General features: G+C 40.3%; 2 protein-coding genes across 3 annotated transcripts in view; one reads left to right on the top strand and one right to left on the bottom strand.

The window, feature by feature from the left end:
• The window catches only part of LOC139445188 (uncharacterized), a 35810-nt gene extending 33805 nt beyond the window's left edge, over positions 1–2005 (bottom strand). The window contains exon 1 of the mRNA XM_071226316.1: positions 1865–2005. The gene's annotated coding sequence lies outside the window, so the exon portion shown is untranslated. The remainder of the gene's footprint in view (positions 1–1864) is intronic.
• Positions 2006–7413: 5408 nt separating this feature from the next.
• LOC139445447 (protein pigeon-like) overlaps positions 7414–21440 on the top strand; it is a 60244-nt gene continuing 46217 nt past the window's right edge. For both annotated transcript variants that reach the window (XM_071226594.1, XM_071226593.1), the window contains exons 1-10: positions 7414–7554; positions 9217–9308; positions 10606–10662; positions 14393–14462; positions 15447–15500; positions 16394–16558; positions 17457–17506; positions 19170–19352; positions 20312–20361; positions 20517–20557. In XM_071226594.1, coding sequence (XP_071082695.1) covers positions 7470–7554; positions 9217–9308; positions 10606–10662; positions 14393–14462; positions 15447–15500; positions 16394–16558; positions 17457–17506; positions 19170–19352; positions 20312–20361; positions 20517–20557 — 847 coding nt within the window. In that variant the 5' untranslated portion in view covers positions 7414–7469. The remainder of the gene's footprint in view (positions 7555–9216; positions 9309–10605; positions 10663–14392; positions 14463–15446; positions 15501–16393; positions 16559–17456; positions 17507–19169; positions 19353–20311; positions 20362–20516; positions 20558–21440) is intronic.

The raw sequence follows: 21440 nt of genomic DNA, 5'->3' as shown, positions 1-21440 counted from the left end.
GATATGGCTGGAATGTTGTGAAAAGTGACTCACTCACTCACTCACTCACTCACCCACCCGCACCACCCACCCACTCACTCACTCACTCACTCACTCACTAACTCGTGATACTGTTCTACTGAACTATGTGTTTCCTGAGGGCCAAGGTTGAATCAGCTTGTTGCCGTGCCTGTCTACTACATCCCCCCGTGCGTTACCTGTGTCAATATTGACACACTGCAGCTCCACTTCGAAGTACAATAACAGGATACGCGGTCAGACACCGACAATCACCTAGGTCACTGCGGGTAACGAGATATCGTTTATGAATATAATTGTGTTTCTTGATAAATGGCATATGACCGCTTGGAATGATTTATACATCATCGATTTATCTTTTCAACAGCTACTGTCAATATTTATCAGTTTACGTAATTAGTCTAACCAGTTGATAAAGTAATTAAGCATTGAATTTTCCTGTTTACTGAGAGGATGGGAATATTTGAACTAATTAAGTAATTCACGAACGACCTAACATAGAAAATAAATTGACAAAGTGATTTTGTTAATAATATGAAGTTGAGTTATATGATTAATAATATTACAAATCCGATAATGTGATATCGTGCAATATTGCTCTCATGGCGGTTCATATGTTCAATTATTATGTTCACAATATTGCATCAAAACGTGATGAAATTACTTCAAATATCTTGGAACTAAATTAGCTCCAACCAAACAAGATCCGAGACAACCCGCCCGGGAGATAAAAATGTGTAAACCTGGTATTACAGGCAAAACGACTCATATTACATGCTTTGTCAAACACTATTTATTCATCACTACCCGGGTATTTATCCTGTCTGGCATATACATACATTGGATACTGGGAGAATTGTGTCGCTAGCATAGGTTTCATTTTAAGAGGCGGTAGGGTAGCCTAGTGGTTAAAGCTTCAGCTCGTCACGCCGAAGACCTGGCTTCGATTCCACATAGGTACAATGTGTGAAGCCCAATTTCTGGTGTCCACTCATTCACTTCAATTTAAAATGACGTCATTGCATGAAAGGCATTATTTTCATATGTGAGTGAATGTTATTTTACGTCACAGTCAAACTAACTGCTCTATCAAGCGGCCTGTAAATAATACATGGTGCCTGGACCGAGCAAGCCAGCGGTTGATAGCATGAGCACCAGTATACGTCATCGGGGCACAATCAGTGACATTATAACCCCATGTCCTCATGTTAGCGGGCTGGGATCTGTCCCGATATTTCAGCATTTTAAGTATTTATTTAAAGAATCATCAGCCATGACGAGCCGTATTTATGTATGTATGTGTTTTATATCTGCTACCCGTAGCGGACTGTTTACTCATGGAAATATTTTATTTGTTTGTTTATTCATAACAACTCACTCAGCAGGATTCCAGCTCTATGGGGGTGCCCGTAAATAATCGAGTCTGGACCAGACAAGCCAGTGATTGATATTATGAGCAACGATGAACGCTGTCGGGATACGGTGTCATGCTATCAACCAATTCACAAAACCTGACCACCCGATCCATTTGGTCGACTCTCACGACCAGCACAGTCTGCTGGGGACCTATTCTAAACCTGAATACCCACGCGGTATCCAAATATACCAACACCTAACAACAATATATATGTTCTGAAGAAAACGGGATTGACAGTCTGTATTTACTCTACAAAATTGATAATATATTTTTAAAATTGTTAGCCAAAATGTTTTTTTTATAAAAACTTTTCCTTTCAAAGCAACGCACCGAGGTCTACTTACGATATATGGACATTAAATACAAACATAAACTGGCAACATTTTTCAATCGTTCACGCCAAATAGCAAAATGCAAACTGTCACTTACCCTTGAAAACTAGGGTTCTGTCATTTAGCGTCTGTAAGTTCAAGTTTCTGCAGAGGTGTGAACAAGTTATCCTGTGTCAGTGAAATTACTCCTTCGCAGACTGTTGGCTAGCGTAGTGCAGCGTCCAAATCAGCGGAAATACTCAGCATCGCCTCCCGAGACTGGCGCCGAAGTGAAAGCAATCAATTATTGATTAACCGCTTTTATCAGCTCGTGCTGATTGATTGACTAGCAGACGACAGTGACGTCATCAGGTATAGTTGGAGAGAGTCTTTTGTGGAAGCGCTGAATGGTACCTGACAAGAAGGAGTTGTTGAGGAGAGAAATCATGCATGTATAACCAATTGGCTGCGACGAAACAACAAATGGTCTTCTGACTGCAAATTGCCTCCTCGTATGATGGCGTGAGTGTGTATACCCACCCCTTCGACACGCGGTGTAAATAGGTAATGTGTATTTTTCTTACAAGTGAGCTTTGAATAAAGTCTCCCCTCAGTCGTTGCATGACAATTATTAGCTTCGGGATTTTTTATGCAAAGCAGCGTTCATTCACTGCCGAAGACGCCCGAGGGATGCTACTTGCCAAAGGTCAACATATGGCTGGATTTGTGAGTGACGTGGTTTTAACTCCGTTTTGAACAGTTTTCGAGTAAGACGTGCCACCCCGCTGTGGGGGGAAAGCCCGAAGTAATGCAGGTCTTAGACGTTTTCCAATTAGTAAAACCCATAAGCATGGGTATGGTGCTGACAAACCTTTGAACATTATAGGAGCGAACCGGGATTCGAACTCACAATCAAGATTTCTGGTGTGCACAGCGACTGGGCCACCCGTGCCCTTCTCGATTAGCTTTGTTTGATGTTTAACGCCACACTCAGCACTATTTCAGCTATATGACGGCGGTCTGTAAATAATCGAGTCTGGATTAGACATTCCAGTGATTAATATCATGAGCATCGATCCACGCAATTGGGATACGATGACATGCATCAACTAAGTCATCGAGCCTTACCACCCGATCCCGTTAGTCGCCTCTTACGACATGCACTGTCGCCTTTTACTGCAAGCATGGGTTGCTGAAGACCTATTCTACCTCGGATCTTCACGGGTCAATTTCAGAAGCAATGCAAACAGCAAATTAGATCAGCTTTTGGAAGAGCTGTAACGCTCTGACATGTCACCATGTCCTATAATTTCATTCTACCTTCTTTACATTCATAAAATATATCCTTTTGTAACAAAGTATGTATTTTTACATATTTTGATGTAGTATCGACAGTTATGGATACAAACTAAATCATTAATTAAAGGAACGGTCAACATTTATATAATAGTTTAAGTGAGTGAGTGTGTTTGGTTAAATGCAGCTGTGGGCAGTGTTCCAGTTATATCACGGCATGTCAGTGGGCAGTGTTCCAGTTATATCACGGCATGTCTGTGGGCAGTGTTCCAGTTATATCACGGCATGTCAGCTTGACTTGGGAGGAAAGCCCAAGAAATGCCGGTCATACAAATTCACCACGTGTGAGAAACCCACAAGCACGGGTATGGGGCCGACAAATCCAGGATTACAGTCAAGGCAAATATAGAATATCGTACCCAACGATCATATTCTGTCACACCAGAGGGAGGCAATTCAGCACAGCTAATTACAGAGCCTTCGATCAGCGGATCAGTGAACACACTGATGATAAAGGCAGGTGAATACCTAAGCTAGATCCACTACAAAGAAGCAAATGATTATAGATGCAGCGGAATGCCCAAAACTTTCCACACTAGCAGCATATACCAGGGAAAAAGTGAATATAAAGCGGAATCACATACACAAAGGCTTCATCTGAATCACATAACACAAATGCTACAACCTACTGGAGACCGGGCGAGCATAGATACAGCAGACTCACATAACACAAATGGTACAAGCTACTGGCGACCAAGCGAGCATAGATACAGCTGATTCACATAACACAAATGGTACAAGCTACTGGCGACCAAGCGAGCATAGATACATCTGACTCACATAACACAAATGGTACAAGCTACTGGCGACCAAGCGAGCATAGATACATCTGACTCACATAACACAAATGGTACAAGCTACTGGCGACCAAGCGAGCATAGATACATCTGACTCACATAACACAAATGGTACAAGCTACTGGCGACCAAGCGAGCATAGATACATCTGACTCACATAACACAGAGGCTACATCTGAATCACATTGTGAGTGAGTGAGTTGGGTTTAACGCCGCTTTTAACACTATTCCAGTAATATCGCGTTGTTTCAGCTTAATGTGGGAGGAAAGCCCCAAGTGATGCAGGCGATGTTTACCACTTCGGTGAAACCCACGAGCACGGGTATGGTGCTGACAAACCTAGAAACATAATCGGGGCGAACCGGGATTCGAACCCATTACCATAGGTTTCTTGCGTGCCCAAGGGACGCAACTCTGCACAGCGAATCGCGGCGCCTTAGACGACTGGGCCACCAGTACCCCCTCATAACACAAAGGCTACAAGCTACAAGCGACCATGAAAGCATAGATACAGCTGATTCACATAACACATATGGCACAAGCTACTGGCGAGCATAGATACAGCTGATTCACATAACACAAATGCCACAAGCTACTGGCGAACATAGATACAGCTGATTCACATAACACAAATGGCACAAGCTACTGGCGAGTGTATAGACACAGCTGATTCACATAACACAAGTGGCATAAGCTACTGGCGAGCATAGATACAGCTGATTCACATAACACAAATGGCACAATCTACTGGCGACCACGCGAGCGTACTTACAGCTGAATCACATAATACAAAGCGTCAGAACTGAAACAGCAAACACAGAACGACACCATGTGTTAAGTGAGAAAAGATACAATTTGATCACAAAACAAAACGCTACATGCTACTGGCGGCCAACTGGGCATAAATACAACTGAAGAAAACAACGTTCCTGGCGCCCAAGGAAGCACAGATACAGATACAAATACATCTTCATTTTCAGACATAGAGCTGCCCTACGTAGTATTTATTATAACGTATCACGGAATATCTCGGGGAACAACGGACAGGATGTCCTGCCTAGTCCGCCCAGCACGACTTGATTGCTCTGCACGTTGTGTTTGTAAATAATAAATGAAGACAAGAAGCCATTTCCTTTGTGCAGCAAGCAGCCTCAGCCACAGGGTGCACCTGCACCAACAAGCTATAAATTGATCCAAGCTTCAGGTACGGTAATGGCGGGTGATAACATGTCCCATAAACGAGTTTACAATATTGCTAACCATCACGGTCTCAATATACCAGTAGTTAAAAATTGAGACATAGTCCTAGTTCCGCTCCCCCAGTCGTCATGGATATATAAATACTATTAATATGTGACCATTCCTTATCAAAATGAAATAGCACAGTGCCTGCCAAATTATTTCCCCGTGTTTTACCTGTCCTACCTTTTTTCTGTAACTCTGTTCTTGCTTTATTGATTGTAATTGTTTTTAAATATATTCTTTATCAACCTTTGTAAATTGTAATTCAAGACAAGACTTTTGATTTCAATTGGATAAATCAAAACAGTATTCGGATCTTGTTTTGTTTCTCGCCGTTCTTTTCCCCTTGGCAGCATGAGTTCCGCTGGTAGCTGAAGTACTCTGGCAGTCTGGTTGCCTGGGACGACAGGAATCTCACAACGGTGTCCTGACCTTTCACAGCGGATGTGTCAATTTCCAATATGACGATTTATCGCTCGTTTAAAGGGGGACTATCCCCGTGTTCTGCCTTGTTCTTGACATTGCAATTAACACTAGGGAACAGACTAAGACATTGACTGTGTGATTAGGATAATCATTGAACTAGCGGACAAAGAATTTGTTGTTTGAATGATTCTGAAACAAACTGAAATCGTGAAGATCCGGGGTAGAATAGATCTTCAGCAACCATGCTTGCTGTAAAAGGCGATTATGCTTGTCGTAAGAGGCGACTAACGGGAACGGGTGGTCAGGCTCGTCGACTTGGTTGATGCATGTCATCGTATCTCAATTGCCTTGATCGATGCTCATGATATCAATCACTTGATTGTGGAATATTGCTGAATGCGGCATAAAAAAAAAAACTATTTTTATTGCATATGAACTTTGGAACGTGATGTATCTTCGTCATATAAAAACGTTGTAGCTCTCAACAAAGGCTTTTTTCACTCATCGTTCATTCATCGTTCACGTGTTTTTGGAATAGATGTTTATCATAAGATGCGATTGATCGGTGGAATATTGCTGAATGCGGCATAAACAAAAACAAAACTATTTTTATTGCATATGAACTTTGGTACGTTATATATCTTCGTCATATAAAAACGTTGTAGCTCTCAACAAAGGCTTTTTTCATTCATCGTTCACCCAGGACTTGGGGGGTACCCTATGTCCCACTGACCGTGCCTGCCACGCCACTACTATTGGGATCCCTTGAATACCAGGGGCGGTCGGGTAACCTTGTAGTTAAAGCGTTCGCTCGTCACGCCGAAGACCCGGGTTCGATTCCCGACATGGGTACAATGTGTGAAGCCCATTTATTGTGTCCCCAGTCGTGATATTGCTGGAAAAGCGGCGTAAAACCATACTCACTCACTTACTCACTCACTTGAATACCATGCCTAGTGCAGGGCGATGACCGAGAGATCATGAGATGACCTGAACGCCTCTTTGAAAATGTAAAGCCATGATCTATATTGTTCAATTGTCTTTAATAACAGGCTACCAAAAGATGCTCTTTTAAACCAGTGTCAACAATTACGTATTATTTGTTACTTTTATAACAATAGGGATTGATCGACTACCGCCTCTTCAGCATTGTGTCAGTTATATAGCGACGAAATGGATTTACTTTATAATGTCAATAACGAATAATTGATATTACAAAAACATTTTACAATTACAAAATTGACATCATAAAACATTTATTAATAAAACAATATCACAAATAGATTAGTTTTTATCATAAAAAAATGATCGAATTGGTGGTACATGCATATGTATCGATATTTGTAAACGCTGTATCACACACACACACACACACACACACACACACACACACACACACACACACACACACACACACATATATATCAATAAATAGAACTCTTGATACAACCAAAGACGTATATAGATATTATAATATATATATATATATATATATATATATATATATATATATATATATATATACGTCTTTGGTTGTATCAAGAGTTCTATTCATTGATATATATGTTTGTGTGTGTGTGTGTGTGTGTGTGTGTCTTTGATACAACGTTTACAAATATCAGCACAATTTACTGCTATCTTTAATATCAGATTAAAAATAAATACACAAAAGAATTTTTTTTTTAAATCTGGAGGTTTTATTTTAAATTATTTGCACAAAATGCATCGGCTGCTATGTTTATTTGTCATCGACGCTTGCTTCTCAGTGGAATGCATCGTGATCTAAGGGAAATAACTACGTATACACATATCTCGCAGCTGCTATTGCTTCCGGTACAATCACTGACATGTGACAAGCAAAATGTCAACATCTTGGACGGCAGTAATGAAAAGGTCTCCAGTATGATTGAATTTAAGAAATGTTTTGATTTGACAGGTTCAATTACTGCTTTTATATATCGAAGACGACAAGATCACGGAGTATCAGGTGCTGTTTTGCTCATCCACTGTTCATATTGGTTATATTAGCTTCTTTTGACACCTCCCCCCACAGCAAGAGAAAGGATTGACGAGTTATTGTCACAGTCCATGTGCATTAGGGTATTACCGGTATATTGAGGTTCATGCTGTCCATGATACGCACCACAGTATCATGTTTTAATGCTCGGTATATCGAGTGATTTCACATAGCGATTGTTATCATGTATTTAGTCTTAAACACTTGCCAAATCCATGTACTTTCGAAATGTTTCCGTAATTCCAAAATGACAGTTCACATTCTTCTGTGGCAGTGGTATAACACCAAGTCACCACTGTCCCGTAGCTTGCATCCTTGCATATTTATTAAATGTGTAAGCATTATGCTGTTCCAGCATCTTGTTTTGTTCCATTTGTGAACTTCAATTCCTTCATTGATGTTTCAATTGCTTCTGAATTCAAAATTTTGAATTATTCAATCATGATATGTATTGTAATACGGCCTTGTGCATTGTAAAATATTGTGATACACTTTAAACATCCAGGTAACCCCCAACTCTACCCTCGGCTTTGGATCCCCGTTCCGATCATGCAAGCACCCCTTTACAATCATTAGGGTTAGATACCCCTTTCCGATCGAACACCCATTCACGATCCTTAGGGTTGGGCACCACTTGCCAAACAATCACTCCTTTACTATCCTTAGGGTTAGTTGTGAAATAGGGAATGAGTTAGCTATCTTTTTTTGCAAATTAATCCTCTGTAATTTGAGGAAAGTCTGTGCAATTTTTATCAAGTTTTGAGTTTCACTGAAAATATGGTTCCTGCACATGCTCGCAAAGGTAAACAATTGGTGCTGATGACTTGGTAAACGAGCACTAGTTTCTTTGTGATAGCGGTCATGGTCCCATTTTAGGATGTTGGCTAATTAGATTAACTCATTAGCCTAGCTTAGCTTCAAGCTGGCAACATGAGTTCGGTCAAAGTGCACTTCTCCCTCATGCAGAACTGGCGAAGAGAGATCTCACTGTGATAACCTGCAAGTATTTCCACCAGGGCGCCGTTGTACAAAACAACCTTAGCACTTCGCCTGTTGTAAGTCTCCCCCATGCAGAACTATAGAAGAGAGATCTCACTGTACCTGTCGTAAGTCTATGTTAAGGTTTGGGAGTTACGATCATCTAAGCGCTAAGATAGCTTTGTACAAGGGCACCCGGCTCTATATGAAATTTAGACATTGATAAGAACTTCCAACTGTAGGCCGTGCCTAGCTGGAAGTATTAAAACTTCATTATGTAACACTTATGTATGATGGTTTATCAGCACCATACCCGTACTGGTGTGTCTTACCATAGTGGTAGATGTCAGAGATCAGAGAAATGCATCTCTTGGGGCTTTCCTCCCACATCATGCTGACACACCATAGTATAACTTGAATATACTTCAAAAAGTAGCCTTAAAACCAACTCACTCACTCACACTGAGGGACAGGCAGTTTGTTTCTAAGATCTCTGAATCATGATTATTAATGTTTGGGTTTCTTGTATGGTCGTCCCATGATCAGCATCAGTTGACAAGTACCTTTGTGTGGGTTAGTTTCTAATTATTCTGGGTATGTGGGTGTTGTCAAAGTATTCATTTAATATTTACTCTGTTCATCTGTTCCTATTAGATGCTGCGTCCATATCTCACCGAGTTCTGACACAAGAAAAGGATGGATCCATCATATATTCCTGGAATGACTTCAATCCTCCAAACAAGAAGGTATGTCATGAGATAAATTACCTCCCTTGGCTGTGCCAGGATGTGCTGATTATGGGTTTGAATCCTAGACTCACCCTGATTATGACCCAAGACCTGTCAGCACTGTATTAATTTATACTTATAGGCTCACTAAAGTGGTTAATCATTAAATGTACTCAAGCTGTTTGGGCTTTCCTCCTACATGTAGTTGACATAAAATACAACTGTTTTTGAAAACTTCTCACTCTTGTATATTGTATTGAGCCTACATACTTGCAACTCGTACTCAAGCCCTGTAAACCTGTGAAGATTCCGGGGTAGAATAGGTCTTCAGCAACCCATGCATTCCATAAAAGGCGACTATGCTTGTCGTAAAAGGCGACTAACGGGATCGGGTGGTCAGGCTCGCTGACATGGTTGATGCATGTCATCAATTCCAATTGCACGGATCAATGTTCATTATGTAAATCACTGGATTGTCTGGTCCAGACTCGATTATTTACAGACCGCTGTCATATAGCTGGAATATTGCTGAGTGTGGCGTAAAACAACAAACCAAACCAAACCTCAAGCCCTTGTCCTCAGCAGCCAAAGTTGGTCTTGAGAGGCAAGTAAATGAATCTGGCAGTTAAGCTTGGTAACTTGAGAACACCTCCGTGGTCTAGTGGTAGAGTGACCGCCCAGAGAGTGGAAGGTCTGAGTTTCGAACCCCGGTCGCATCATACCAAAAGACGATAAAAAATGCTACTTGTTGTTACCCTGTCTGGTGCTCAGCATTAAGGGGCTTAAACAAGGACTGGTCGGCTCGGAGTCAGTTTACTGTGTCTGATTGGGATATTCATGTTAAACTGCAGCATGTTATCTCAGTGGGCTAGCACTACAAAATCAGCATCAGTCCGGACCAGTACAGCCACACACACACCTGCATGCAAGTGCAAAGTGCAAATATCTTGGACGTGACATTAAACCCCATTTCACCTCACCTCACCTTGGTGACTTGATTAATTGCTTGTCATCGTTCCCCGGCAGTGCAGGAAATTGCTCATAACATAAATCACTGGTTTGTCTGGTCCAGAGTCAATTATTTCCAGCCTATTGTGATATTGCTGTGGTATTGGTATGGTATTGCTGTGGCATTGCTGTAATATTGTTGCGGTATTGCTGTGGTATTGCTGTCATATTTCTGTAATATTGCTGTGATATTGCTGTAATATTGTTGTGATAAAACGGTCATATTGCTGTGATATTGCTGTTATATTGCTGTGAAATTGCTGAATGCAGCATTGAAAACAACTCCTCCATGTGTCTTCTGTTTTAGTCCGGATCCCTCGTGACCCATGTAGGGCTGTTTAACCCAGCTACTCAACAACACAAGGTCAGTCAATGTCCTCGGTGTATCCGCTGAATACTGTGTATAGTGCTTGTGTAGTGTGTGAGTGCTTGTGAAGTATGTGAATGCTTGTGTAGTGTGTAAGTGCTTGTGAAGTATGTGAATGCTTGTGTAGTGTGTAAGTGCTTGTGTAGTGTGTGAATGCTTGTGTAGTATGTGAATGCTTGTGTAGTAGATGAATGCTTGTGTAGTATGTGAATGCTTGTGTAGTATGTGAATGCTTGTGTAGTATGTGAATGCTTGTGTAGTGGATAAATGCTTGTGTAGTGTGTGAATGCTTGTGTAGTGTTTTATTACTTGTGTAGTATGTGAATGCTTGTGTAGTGTGTGAATGCTTGTGTAGTATGTGAATGCTTGTGTAGTATGTGAATGCTTGTGTAGTGGATGAATGCTTGTGTAGTGTGTGAATGCTTGTGTAGTGTTTTAGAACTTGTGTAGTGTGTGAATGCTTGTGTAGTGTGTGAATGCTTGTGTAGTATGTGAATGCTTGTGTAGTGTGTGAATGCTTGTGTAGTATGTGAATGCTTGTGTAGTGTGTGAATGCTTGTGTAGTGTGTGAATGCTTGTGTAGTGTGTGAATGCTTGTGTGGTGGATGAATGCTTGTGTAGTGGATGAATGCTTGTGTAGTGTGTGAATGCTTGTGTAGTATGTGAATGCTTGTGTAGTATGTGAATGCTTGTGTAGTGGATGAATGCTTGTGTAGTGTGTGAATGCTTGTGTAGTGTTTAAGTACTTGTGTAGTGTGTGAATGCCTGTGTAGTGTGTGAATGCTTGTGTAGTATGTGAATGCTTGTGTAGTGTGTGAATGCTTGTGTAGTGTGTGAATGCTTGTGTAGTGTTTTAGTACTTGTGTAGTGTGTGAATGCTTGTGTAGTGTGTGAATGCTTGTGTAGTGTGTGAATGCTTGTGTAGTATGTGAATGCATGTGTAGTGTGTGAATGCTTGTGTAGTGTGTGAATGCTTGTGTAGTATGTGAATGCTTGTGTAGTGTGTGAATGCTTGTGTAGTGTTTTAGAACTTGTGTAGTGTGTGAATGCTTGTGTAGTGTGTGAATGCTTGTGTAGTATGTGAATGCTTGTGTAGTATGTGAATGCTTGTGTAGTATGTGAATGCATGTGTAGTATGTGAATGCTTGTGTAGTGTGTGAATGCTTGTGTAGTATGTGAATGCTCGTGTAGTATGTGAATGCTTGTGTAGTATGTGAATGCTTGTGTAGTGTGTGAATGCTTGTGTAGTGTGTGAATGCTTGTGTAGTATGTGAATGCTTGTGTAGTATGTGAATGCTTGTGTAGTGTGTGAATGCATGTGTAGTATGTGAATGCTTGTGTAGTATGTGAATGCTTGTGTAGTATGTGAATGTTTGTGTAGTATGTGAATGCTTGTGTAGTATGTGAATACTCGTGTAGCGGGTGTCTGTTTATAATGTCCACAGTAAAACGTCTGTCCAATGTCTGACCTATGTCTGACCTATAGTGTTCACAGTTACATGTAACTAGTCAGACCAGCAACAAGTATATGTACAAGTCAACAATGTAAGGCACTTAATTGCTTTGACAAGGAGGCAATTCTAAACGCCTGTGAAAATATCACTATTTTCTAAAAGTTAAATATTTCAAGTGTAAATTGAAAAGAAATATGATAAGTACCGTATTTTCTCGAGTATAGTGCGCACCCATGTATAATGCGCACCCCCCTCTAGCGGGTTCAATATTTTGGAAAAAAAAAGAAATTTTAATATTATGCGCAGAAAAAATTTACACCGTACCCTTTCAGCGAAGTCCGGCAAACGAACGGGTGCTGAGAAACTTTGTCAGTACAAATTCGAAATTTGAGATAAAAAATCACCAGACATGTTTACTTACCGTTTAAATAGTATTTATTGTTCTGCTAGGCATTGTTTTATATCTAGGGATTAAGATTACCTTGTGTATTTTCTCGTAAACTAAGCCGGAAACAGCAATCAGCTGTACACAATTTTTCTTGGAATCGACCGGTGATTCGGTCAAGACACACCCAATGATATAACTTTACAGGGTTTTTAATGCAAGGATCGGCAACAATTGTATCTGAAACTATTTTATTTATCAGGAATAATATATTCCATTATTTTTTTAATTATATGCAGCCTTTACTAAACATATTTAAAATAATAATAACCCTAATCGAAGCAGCTGATCGCTATTCCCGGGTATTATTTTTTACATGGAACATGTCTGACCAGTCACCGTCAAGGCTCACGCGCACGTGATCACGTGAGCGCGAGAATTTCATGTTGACATAGAATCGTCAAACAAAAACAAATATGACTTTTAACGAGTCAAAGTATGTCATTTATGATATATGTATCCATTCTCTGTCAACTAAAGTTCGTTTCAAGGCGTCAATAGCGGTATTCTGACCGTGGTTGCTGTTAATAACGGTGAGTTGTGCGATCTTCCGATCGCTTCACACACGATTTCGCCGAAATTAATAAAAACAATATTATAAGGAATTTTGAATAAAATTAATGAAGTAAGTTACAAACATAAGTCCAGAAATACAAAGAACACTTTTTAAAGACAGACAGTGTAATTACATGATTATTTTGCGTACTTCAGTATGGATTTGTTGACATGGTATTTCCGGTGTTTCGTGCTCACGGTAATGTCTTTCCATGGGGGAAAAAAACATCCAAACTCATAATTCGTGTATAATGCGCACCCCCTTCTACACAGCTGTGTTTTTTGGAAAAAAAGTGCGCACTATACTCAAGAAAATACGGTACACTTTATGAAAACATTTCAACAAACATTGAGAATATTAAGTAATATAATATTAATTATATTATATAGTGGTTTTCACTTTTTTGGATGATCAGTGTGTTTGACATGTTTGTGAAATAGATGTTGTTGAACAGCTTGAAGAATGCACATTTAAACACTGAAAAGCTGTCTTGAAAACATTGATCAGTTCTCTTCAAGGCTATCAATGGGGCGGTCGGGTAGCCCAGTGGTTAAAGCGTTCGCTCGTCACGCTGAAGACCCGGGTTCGATTCCCAATATGGGTACAATGTGTGAAGCCCATTTCTGGTGTCCCCCGTCGTGATATTGCTGGAATATTGCTAAAAGCGACGTAAAACCATACTCACTCACTCACTCAAGGCTATCAGAGACTAAAAGAATTGATGGGTTGGTCGAGTTACTGTCAAAAAACACATTTTAAGATTAGTAATCATGGTTGTCATATACAAGGTGTAGTAAAATTTCAGAGGTTCACGAATGTCGACAGTGTACGAGAGTAACAGTGAGCGTCAGTGCCTCAGAAGCAACTCTGTTAATCATGGTCCATTGGTTGTCGACCCGTGAAGATTCCGGAATAGAATAGGTCTTCAGCAACCCATGCTTGCCGTAAAAGGTGACTCTGCTTGTCGTAAAAGGCGACTAACGGGATCGGAGGGTCAGGCTCGCTGAGTTGGTTGATGCATGTCATCGATCCCAATTGTGTGGATCGATGTTCATGATATTAATCACTGGATTGTCTGGTCCAGAATCGATTAATTACAGACCGCCGTCATATAGCTGGAATATTGCTGAGTGCGGCGTTAAACAACAAAGCAACCAACCAACCATTGGTTGTCATCTGCCTGGCCCTGTGTCTGCAGAGATGTACCGGGCATACCTTGCTATCAGTTTCAGCAGATATTAGGCATGGAGAGTCTTCTTTTGTTGTGTTCAGGTTGTACAAGTCAACAACCAGAGGCTGAAGATAGTGTCCTGCTCCATCAACAAGTCAAAGACGCTGCTAGGTAGGAGCACTCCCCCCAGGGAAGCCATATTTCATCACTGGAATAGCTTAACATTTTTTCTCACCAATTAACTTCAGTAAGTCAAGATGAAAGCCTTTATAAAGCTATCTCATTGAAACAAATTGATGGGTCGGTTGAGTTACTGTTACAACATACATGCTTATTCTCTTTTGACATGTTGAATTGAAGAATAGTTACTATTTTCACAATAGGGGTGGTGGGGTAGCCTAGTGGTTAAAGTGTTCGCTCATTGTTACAATGTATGAAGCCCATTTCTGGGGTCCCCTGCTGTGATGTTGTTGGATTATTTCTAAGAGCAGTGTAAAACCATACTCACTATTTTGCACCGCTTTTAGCAATATCACTGCGGGAGACACCAGAAATGGGCTTCACACATTGTACCCATGCCGGGAATCGAAACTGGGTCTTCGGCGTGACATACTAACAATTTTACCACTAGGATACCCGACGGCCCCTATTTTCACAATAACTTTTAAGTGCTTTAATTGTGTCTTTATAAGGAGTTTGCTTGACCGGAATCTTTATACAATTTTTTAGATCAATTATTTTTCAGATAGGTTACAGTTACTTTATTTTTTTTATTATCCATTAAACAGGATCAGTGAGGCAAGTAAGAATAAATTTGAAGTCTGCCTGAGGAATGAAGTATTTAGTTCAGTCATGTGAATAAGATTTCTGTGTGTTTATGCTGTTCCTCCTACCGTTGTGCCCCCTCCATTCAAGATGTCAACTTGCACACATAACAACATGATAGTTTCTTCAGCGACTTTTTCCAGTGATGGGAATAAAAATAACAAACAGCAGATATTGTTGGGAACAGGGTATTCATTGTCGTGTACTGCATAGACATTTAATAGACATTTCCCGATTTTGATTTATTTTGCAATTCATCGTTCTCATTTGGACTGTAATGTTGAATCATTTTTTATCCCACAATGCATTTATGACATAAATCTGTTTCAGCTTTTACAACCTTCTCCAGGGGGGATGCATCTAAAGATGGAAAGACAGGAAGAGGTAAATATGCTGCCTGTTACGACTATGTGGGATTCCGGGTTAGAGTAGGTCCCTAGCATCCTACGCTGGTCGTAAGAGACGACTACTGGAGTGATTATTTACCAACCATTGTGATGGAGCTACAGTATTGCTGACTGTGGTGTTAAACAATAGTCACTCGCTCAGGCGTTTAGCTTGAAGACAGGCATCACATTGATACACAGATCAGTAAAGTTACATTGTTGTTTGTTTGTTGATATGCCAGAGTCAGCAATATTACATCTTTATCATGGTGGCCTGTAAATAATCAAGTCATCTTGCTGGACTACCAGGTTTTGTTTAGTTTTTGTTTGTTTGTTTGTTTGTTTAACACTGCAGTCAGCAATATTCCAGCTATATGACTATATATCTGTAAATAATCGAGTCTGGACAAGACAATCCAGTGATTGACATCATGAGCATCGGTCTACCCAATTGGGATACGATGACATGCATCAACCAAGTCTGACCACCCAGTCCCATTATTTGCCTCTTATGACAGATGCAAGGGTTACTGAAGACATTTCCTCTACCCGGGTTTAATTTTGTAGCCTCTTGTGACTACAAATGGAGAACGAGGGGGCTGATTCTTATCCGGGTCTCCATATAGGTTCTTCTATGTTTCTGGTCACGATGAAACAAAGAGATTTGGATTCCTAAAGGCTAGACACCATGCAGTGATCCATCAGTGATCATAGATTTCAAAACACACTTTAGGATTAATAATCATGGTTGCTATATACAAGGTGTTGTAAAATTTCAGAATTTTACGAATGTTGACTGTGTACAAGAATAATGGGGAACTTCAGTGCCACAGAAGCAACTCTGTTTATCATGGTCCATTGGTTGTCATGTGCTTGGCGCTGTGTTTGCAGAGATGTACCGGGCGTACCTTGCAGAGTTACAGGCCTTGGACACTCGGGTCTTCTCCCTCAACCTTGAACGAAGCAACTTCCTCAAAGTCCAGTTTCTGTATGCTAGTCTTTCCGACCAATCAGCTCCCAGGGAGTCCCATCTTCTAGTCTTCCTTCATAAAGAGTGTAAGTATTACATGGCTAGTCTTTCCTACCAATCAACTCCCAGGGAGTCCCATCTTCTAGTCTTCCTTCATAAAGAGTGTAAGTATTACATGGCTAGTCTTTCCGACCAATCAACTCCCAGGGAGTCCCATCTTCTAGTCTTCCTTCGTAAAGAGTGTAAGTATTACATGGCTAGTCTTTCCGACCAATCAGCTCCCAGGGAGTCTCATCTTCTAGTCTTCCTTCATAAAGAATGTAAGTATTACATGGCTAGTCTTTCCTACCAATCAACTCTCAGGGAGTCCAATATTCTAGTCTTCCTTCATAAAGAGTGTAAGTATTACATAGCTAGTCTTTCCTACCAATCAGCTCCCAGGGAGTCCTATCTTCTAGTCTTCCTTCAAAAATTATTTTACCAACTGAATGACGCCATTATTTAATGTCTTTTGTCTTTTGTGTGAACCATTTTGTCAGGAAATTGTGATAATTATTGTATGTGATATCTCTAATGATCGAGAATCATCAGTTTATATACAATGACACCTGTTTTTAACTTGACTGTGACTGCTGAATTTTCAAGACTCGGATGCATGGCCAGACTGAGATTCATAATGTCTTGATGACCCCAAGTGTTCCAGATGGCCGCCAAGTGTTCTTGTGTCCCCTTGTCTATCAGGGCAGGTTACGGAAACTTTGGTGATAAATTGCTGCTTTGACTATTTTGTTGTTTGTTCTTTCATGAGAGTTGCATGTGTTTTCCATCTAACCTCAGAGCTCAGGGTATTGATTGGATTTCATCCACAAGGTAGCAAGAGTTATCTCCCTTCCCTTATGAGCACATTTTCCAGCTTGGTCGTCATAAAAGTCATTAATTTATATTGTTTGTATGCTTTTATATTTTGTGTGTTTCTGTTTGCAGCAATAGGTTTATACAAGATCCCTATGGCTAGAGCTGGGGATAAGAGAACTGTAAGTAGTTTCTGAGTGTTGTCACGAATAATGACATTACGCTGTCACTGTTATTAATACTGTTGTTAATCCAGGTGTAAATATAGTTAGTTTTTAAGTATATTTCCATCAGAATATGTCCAAAACAGAAGAGCAATGGAAAACAAAGTCAACTCCCTCATGTCCCCATTTACCCACCTGTTCCTGAAATGTCCTTGTCCAATATTTTCCGAGGCTGGATTCTATTCAGGAAGTTATCATTAATAAAATTTGGGTTAATATATTTAAAGCTTGTAGATTTTTTCAACATCCTTAAAGAGGCTGTATATTATGTTGACATCTCATATAAGACATGAACGACTCGTGGTCGTTGTTTATCGTACAATAAAACACTGCAGGGAGAGATTCTCGCTGCAGCGTTTTATTGTACGATAAACAACTCCAACTTGTTGTTTATTTCTTAAATTTAGTGCCAACACTCACACAGTAAAGAATGCTAAAGTCCCATGTTTATAATCCTGATAAACCCATCTCCTCCAGATGCCGTCCCATGTTTATAATCCTGATAAACCCATCTCCTCCAGATGCCGTCACATGTCAATAATCCTGATAAACCCATCTCCTCCAGATGCCGTCCCATGTTTATAATCCTGATAAACCCATCTCCTCCAGATGTCGTCCCATGTATATAATCCTGATAAACCCATCTCCTCCAGATGCCGTCACATGTCAATAATCCTGATAAACCCATCTCCTCCAGATGCCGTCCCATGTTTATAATCCTGATAAACCCATCTCCTCCAGATGCCGTCCCATGTTTATAATCCTGATAAACCCATCTCCTCCAGATGCCGTCCCATGTTTATAATCCTGATAAACCCATCTCCTCCAGATGCCGTCCCATGTTTATAATCCTGATAAACACATCTCCTCCAGATGCCATGCCATGTATATAATCCTGATAAACCCATCTCCTCCAGATGTCGTCCCATGTTTATAATCCTGATAAACCTATCTCCTCCAGATGCCATGCCATGTTTATAATCCTGATAAACCCATCTCCTCCAGATGCCATCCCATGTTTATAATCCTGATAAACCCATCTCCTCCAGATGCCGTCTCATGTATACAATCCTGGTAAACCCATCTCCTCCAGATGCCATCCCATGTTTATAATCCTGATAAACCAATCTCGTCCAGATGCCGTCTCATGTATACAATCCTGATAAACCCATCTCCTCCAGGTGCCGTCCCATGTTTATAATCCTGATAAACCCATCTCCTCCAGATGCCGTCCCATGTTTATAATCCTGATAAACCCATCTCCTCCAGATGCCGTCCCATGTATATCATCCTGATAAACCCATCTCCTCCAGATGCCGTCCCATGTTTATAATCCTGATAAACCCATCTTCTCCAGATGCTGTCCCATGTATATAATCCTGATAAACCCATCTCCTCCAGATGCCGTCCCATGTCAATAATCCTGATAAACCCATCTCCTCCAGATGCCGTCCCATGTTTATAATCCTGATAAACCTATCTCGTCCAGATGCCGTCTCATGTATACAATCCTGATAAACCCATCTCCTCCAGATGCCGTCCCATGTTTATAATCCTGATAAACCCATCTCCTACAGATGCCGTCCCATGTCTATAATCCTTATAAACCTATCTCGTTCAGATCATGTCTGACCAACCACACACCATGCAGTTAGTGCGGAAGTTTGTGTGGTGTCAGTGGGACGCCGTCAACCAGCGACTCCACTACATCTACAACTACCGCCCACAAGGAGACAACAGCAACGTTGTAGCACAGAAACTTTCCACTCTTCAGTTCCATCAGAACGCTGACTATGACAGCATGGTAAGGCAGCACCGCCATACCTGTGATCGTACTCCATCACTTGTATCAGGGGGGCACGGGTGGCCCAGTCATCTAAGGCACCACAATTCTCTGTGTAGAGTTGCGTCCCTTGGGCACCCAGGAAACTTATGATTGTAGGTTCGAATCTCGGTTCAACCCGATTATGTTTCTAGGTTTGTCAACACGATATCCTTGCTCGTGGGTTTCACCAAAGTGGTAAACATCTGAGACCTGCATCACTTCAGGCTTTCATCCCACATCAATATGCTTCAAACCCAGTAATAGATGTCTGGCATGCCAAATGGTCGCAACTCTGCATGGTGAATTGCAGTGCCTTAGACAACATGGTGTAGATCGATGCTATTGAAATCAATCACTGGATTGTCTGGTACAGAATTGATTATTTACAGACCGTTGACATATAGCTAGAATCTTGCTGAGTATTGCATTAATAACAAACAAACAAACAAAACTGAGCAAACGATGACTGTTACAGTGCTATGATGCTGCTCTTCACTTTTGCCATAAGCAATATGGAGATTATTGTAAAATGGGAATCAATATTTATTTACCTATGTGCTACTATTTGACTTTTAGTGTAGGATTCTTGGCTTTTTGGCTTTATTTTCGCAATAGGTTTATGCTAGTATGCCATTAAGTATGTCATAAGGATTCCCAATGCATGACGACCTTTATACTAATACAGTCGAACCTCATTGTGTCGAACTCGTGGGAGCCTGAAAAAAGATTGAATTACCCGGGGTTTGAAACATCAAATTATAAGCTTAATTTGGATACATGTGACTCTCAAATGAGTTGGACACAGCAAGGTTTGACTGTATATCTCTGTGCAGATACACTTGCTTCTTGCCGCCTAATATTGTTCAGTATTGTTGGTTGATTACAAAGACAAAACTGAGGTATGTTTGTTATGGCCTGGTTTGTTTCTGTTGTTTCAGCTTGACATTCCATTGAAGTTCCCATTTCCCTATATCAGGTCAACTTTAAGGTAAGTCAGTGGTAGACTTTGGGGATCTAAACTCTACTTTCAAATCATGCAAATGGATGATAGAGCAAATGGGTTTTTTTATGTACAAGTTTTAAAAAATACTCTAAGATGTACATCGTATGTTTTCTTCCATCACGTTTGTCTTGGTTTGGCAGATCCCACTATGCAGATAGACCACTGAATCCTGGAATTCCTGGTAAGTCTCTCCGGAAGAATTGATTGATCACCACCAAGAATATATTCCTGCACAGAAGCAACATAATGTGTTCATGTCTTTGAAAGGCATTTAGAAGTGATACACATAAGGAAGAGAATATATGGATGTCAACTTCTTTATTATGAGGAACTCAACGTTTCGGAGTATATGCTTACTCCTTCAACAGGTAAGCATATACTCCGAAACGTTGTTCCTCATAATAAAAAAGTTGATATCCATAAATTTTCTTCCGTATAATGTGTTCATGTTTATTACAGTAATCTATAAATAGATATGTGTCTGAAACATAGACACGGGTCACATTGTGTGAATCGGTGTAGCAGATGAAGTGGTATGGTCTTGAAGTGATGAGGTTTGGATTGATCATCATTGGAAGTGTCTATGATGGTTTTGTTTAAGGTAAAGTAATCATTATTTTTATTTATTTTGTTATATTTTTTAAGGTATACATGGAGGATATTCCATGTGTTGAGTGAAATATCCTGTTTTTCTTATCGAGTGAAATATGAAGGGTTATGTTTACTGCAGTGAAATATCAATTGTTATGTTCACTCCAGTGAAAATATCACTTTTCTCAATTTCAGAAAACTCCCCCTTTAATGCTGAAGTATATAATAAATGAACATGTACAAGGACATTGTACAACTGATAATAAGTTCATACTGAATTTTGTACAATAGATAATAGAAACATGTTAGAAAATGTGTAGACTCGGTAAGTGCACTTCTAGAGATGAATCCGTAGATCCTGCTGCTGTCCAGGGAACCAGCAGGCAGACATGTCTGTAAGAGCAATAGTGGCCATTAGGGGTGTCACGATAAACCAAAATATTGATATATTGCTTTTGGTAAGCTCTTAAAGT

The sequence above is a fragment of the Haliotis cracherodii genome, unplaced genomic scaffold, assembly GCF_022045235.1.
Source record: "Haliotis cracherodii isolate W230 unplaced genomic scaffold, xgHalCrac1.p SCAF_6, whole genome shotgun sequence".
Taxonomy (NCBI): Eukaryota; Metazoa; Mollusca; class Gastropoda; order Lepetellida; family Haliotidae; genus Haliotis; species Haliotis cracherodii.
The sequence above is the reverse complement of the archived record's forward strand: the minus strand, read 5'-3'. Positions and strand labels throughout refer to the sequence as shown.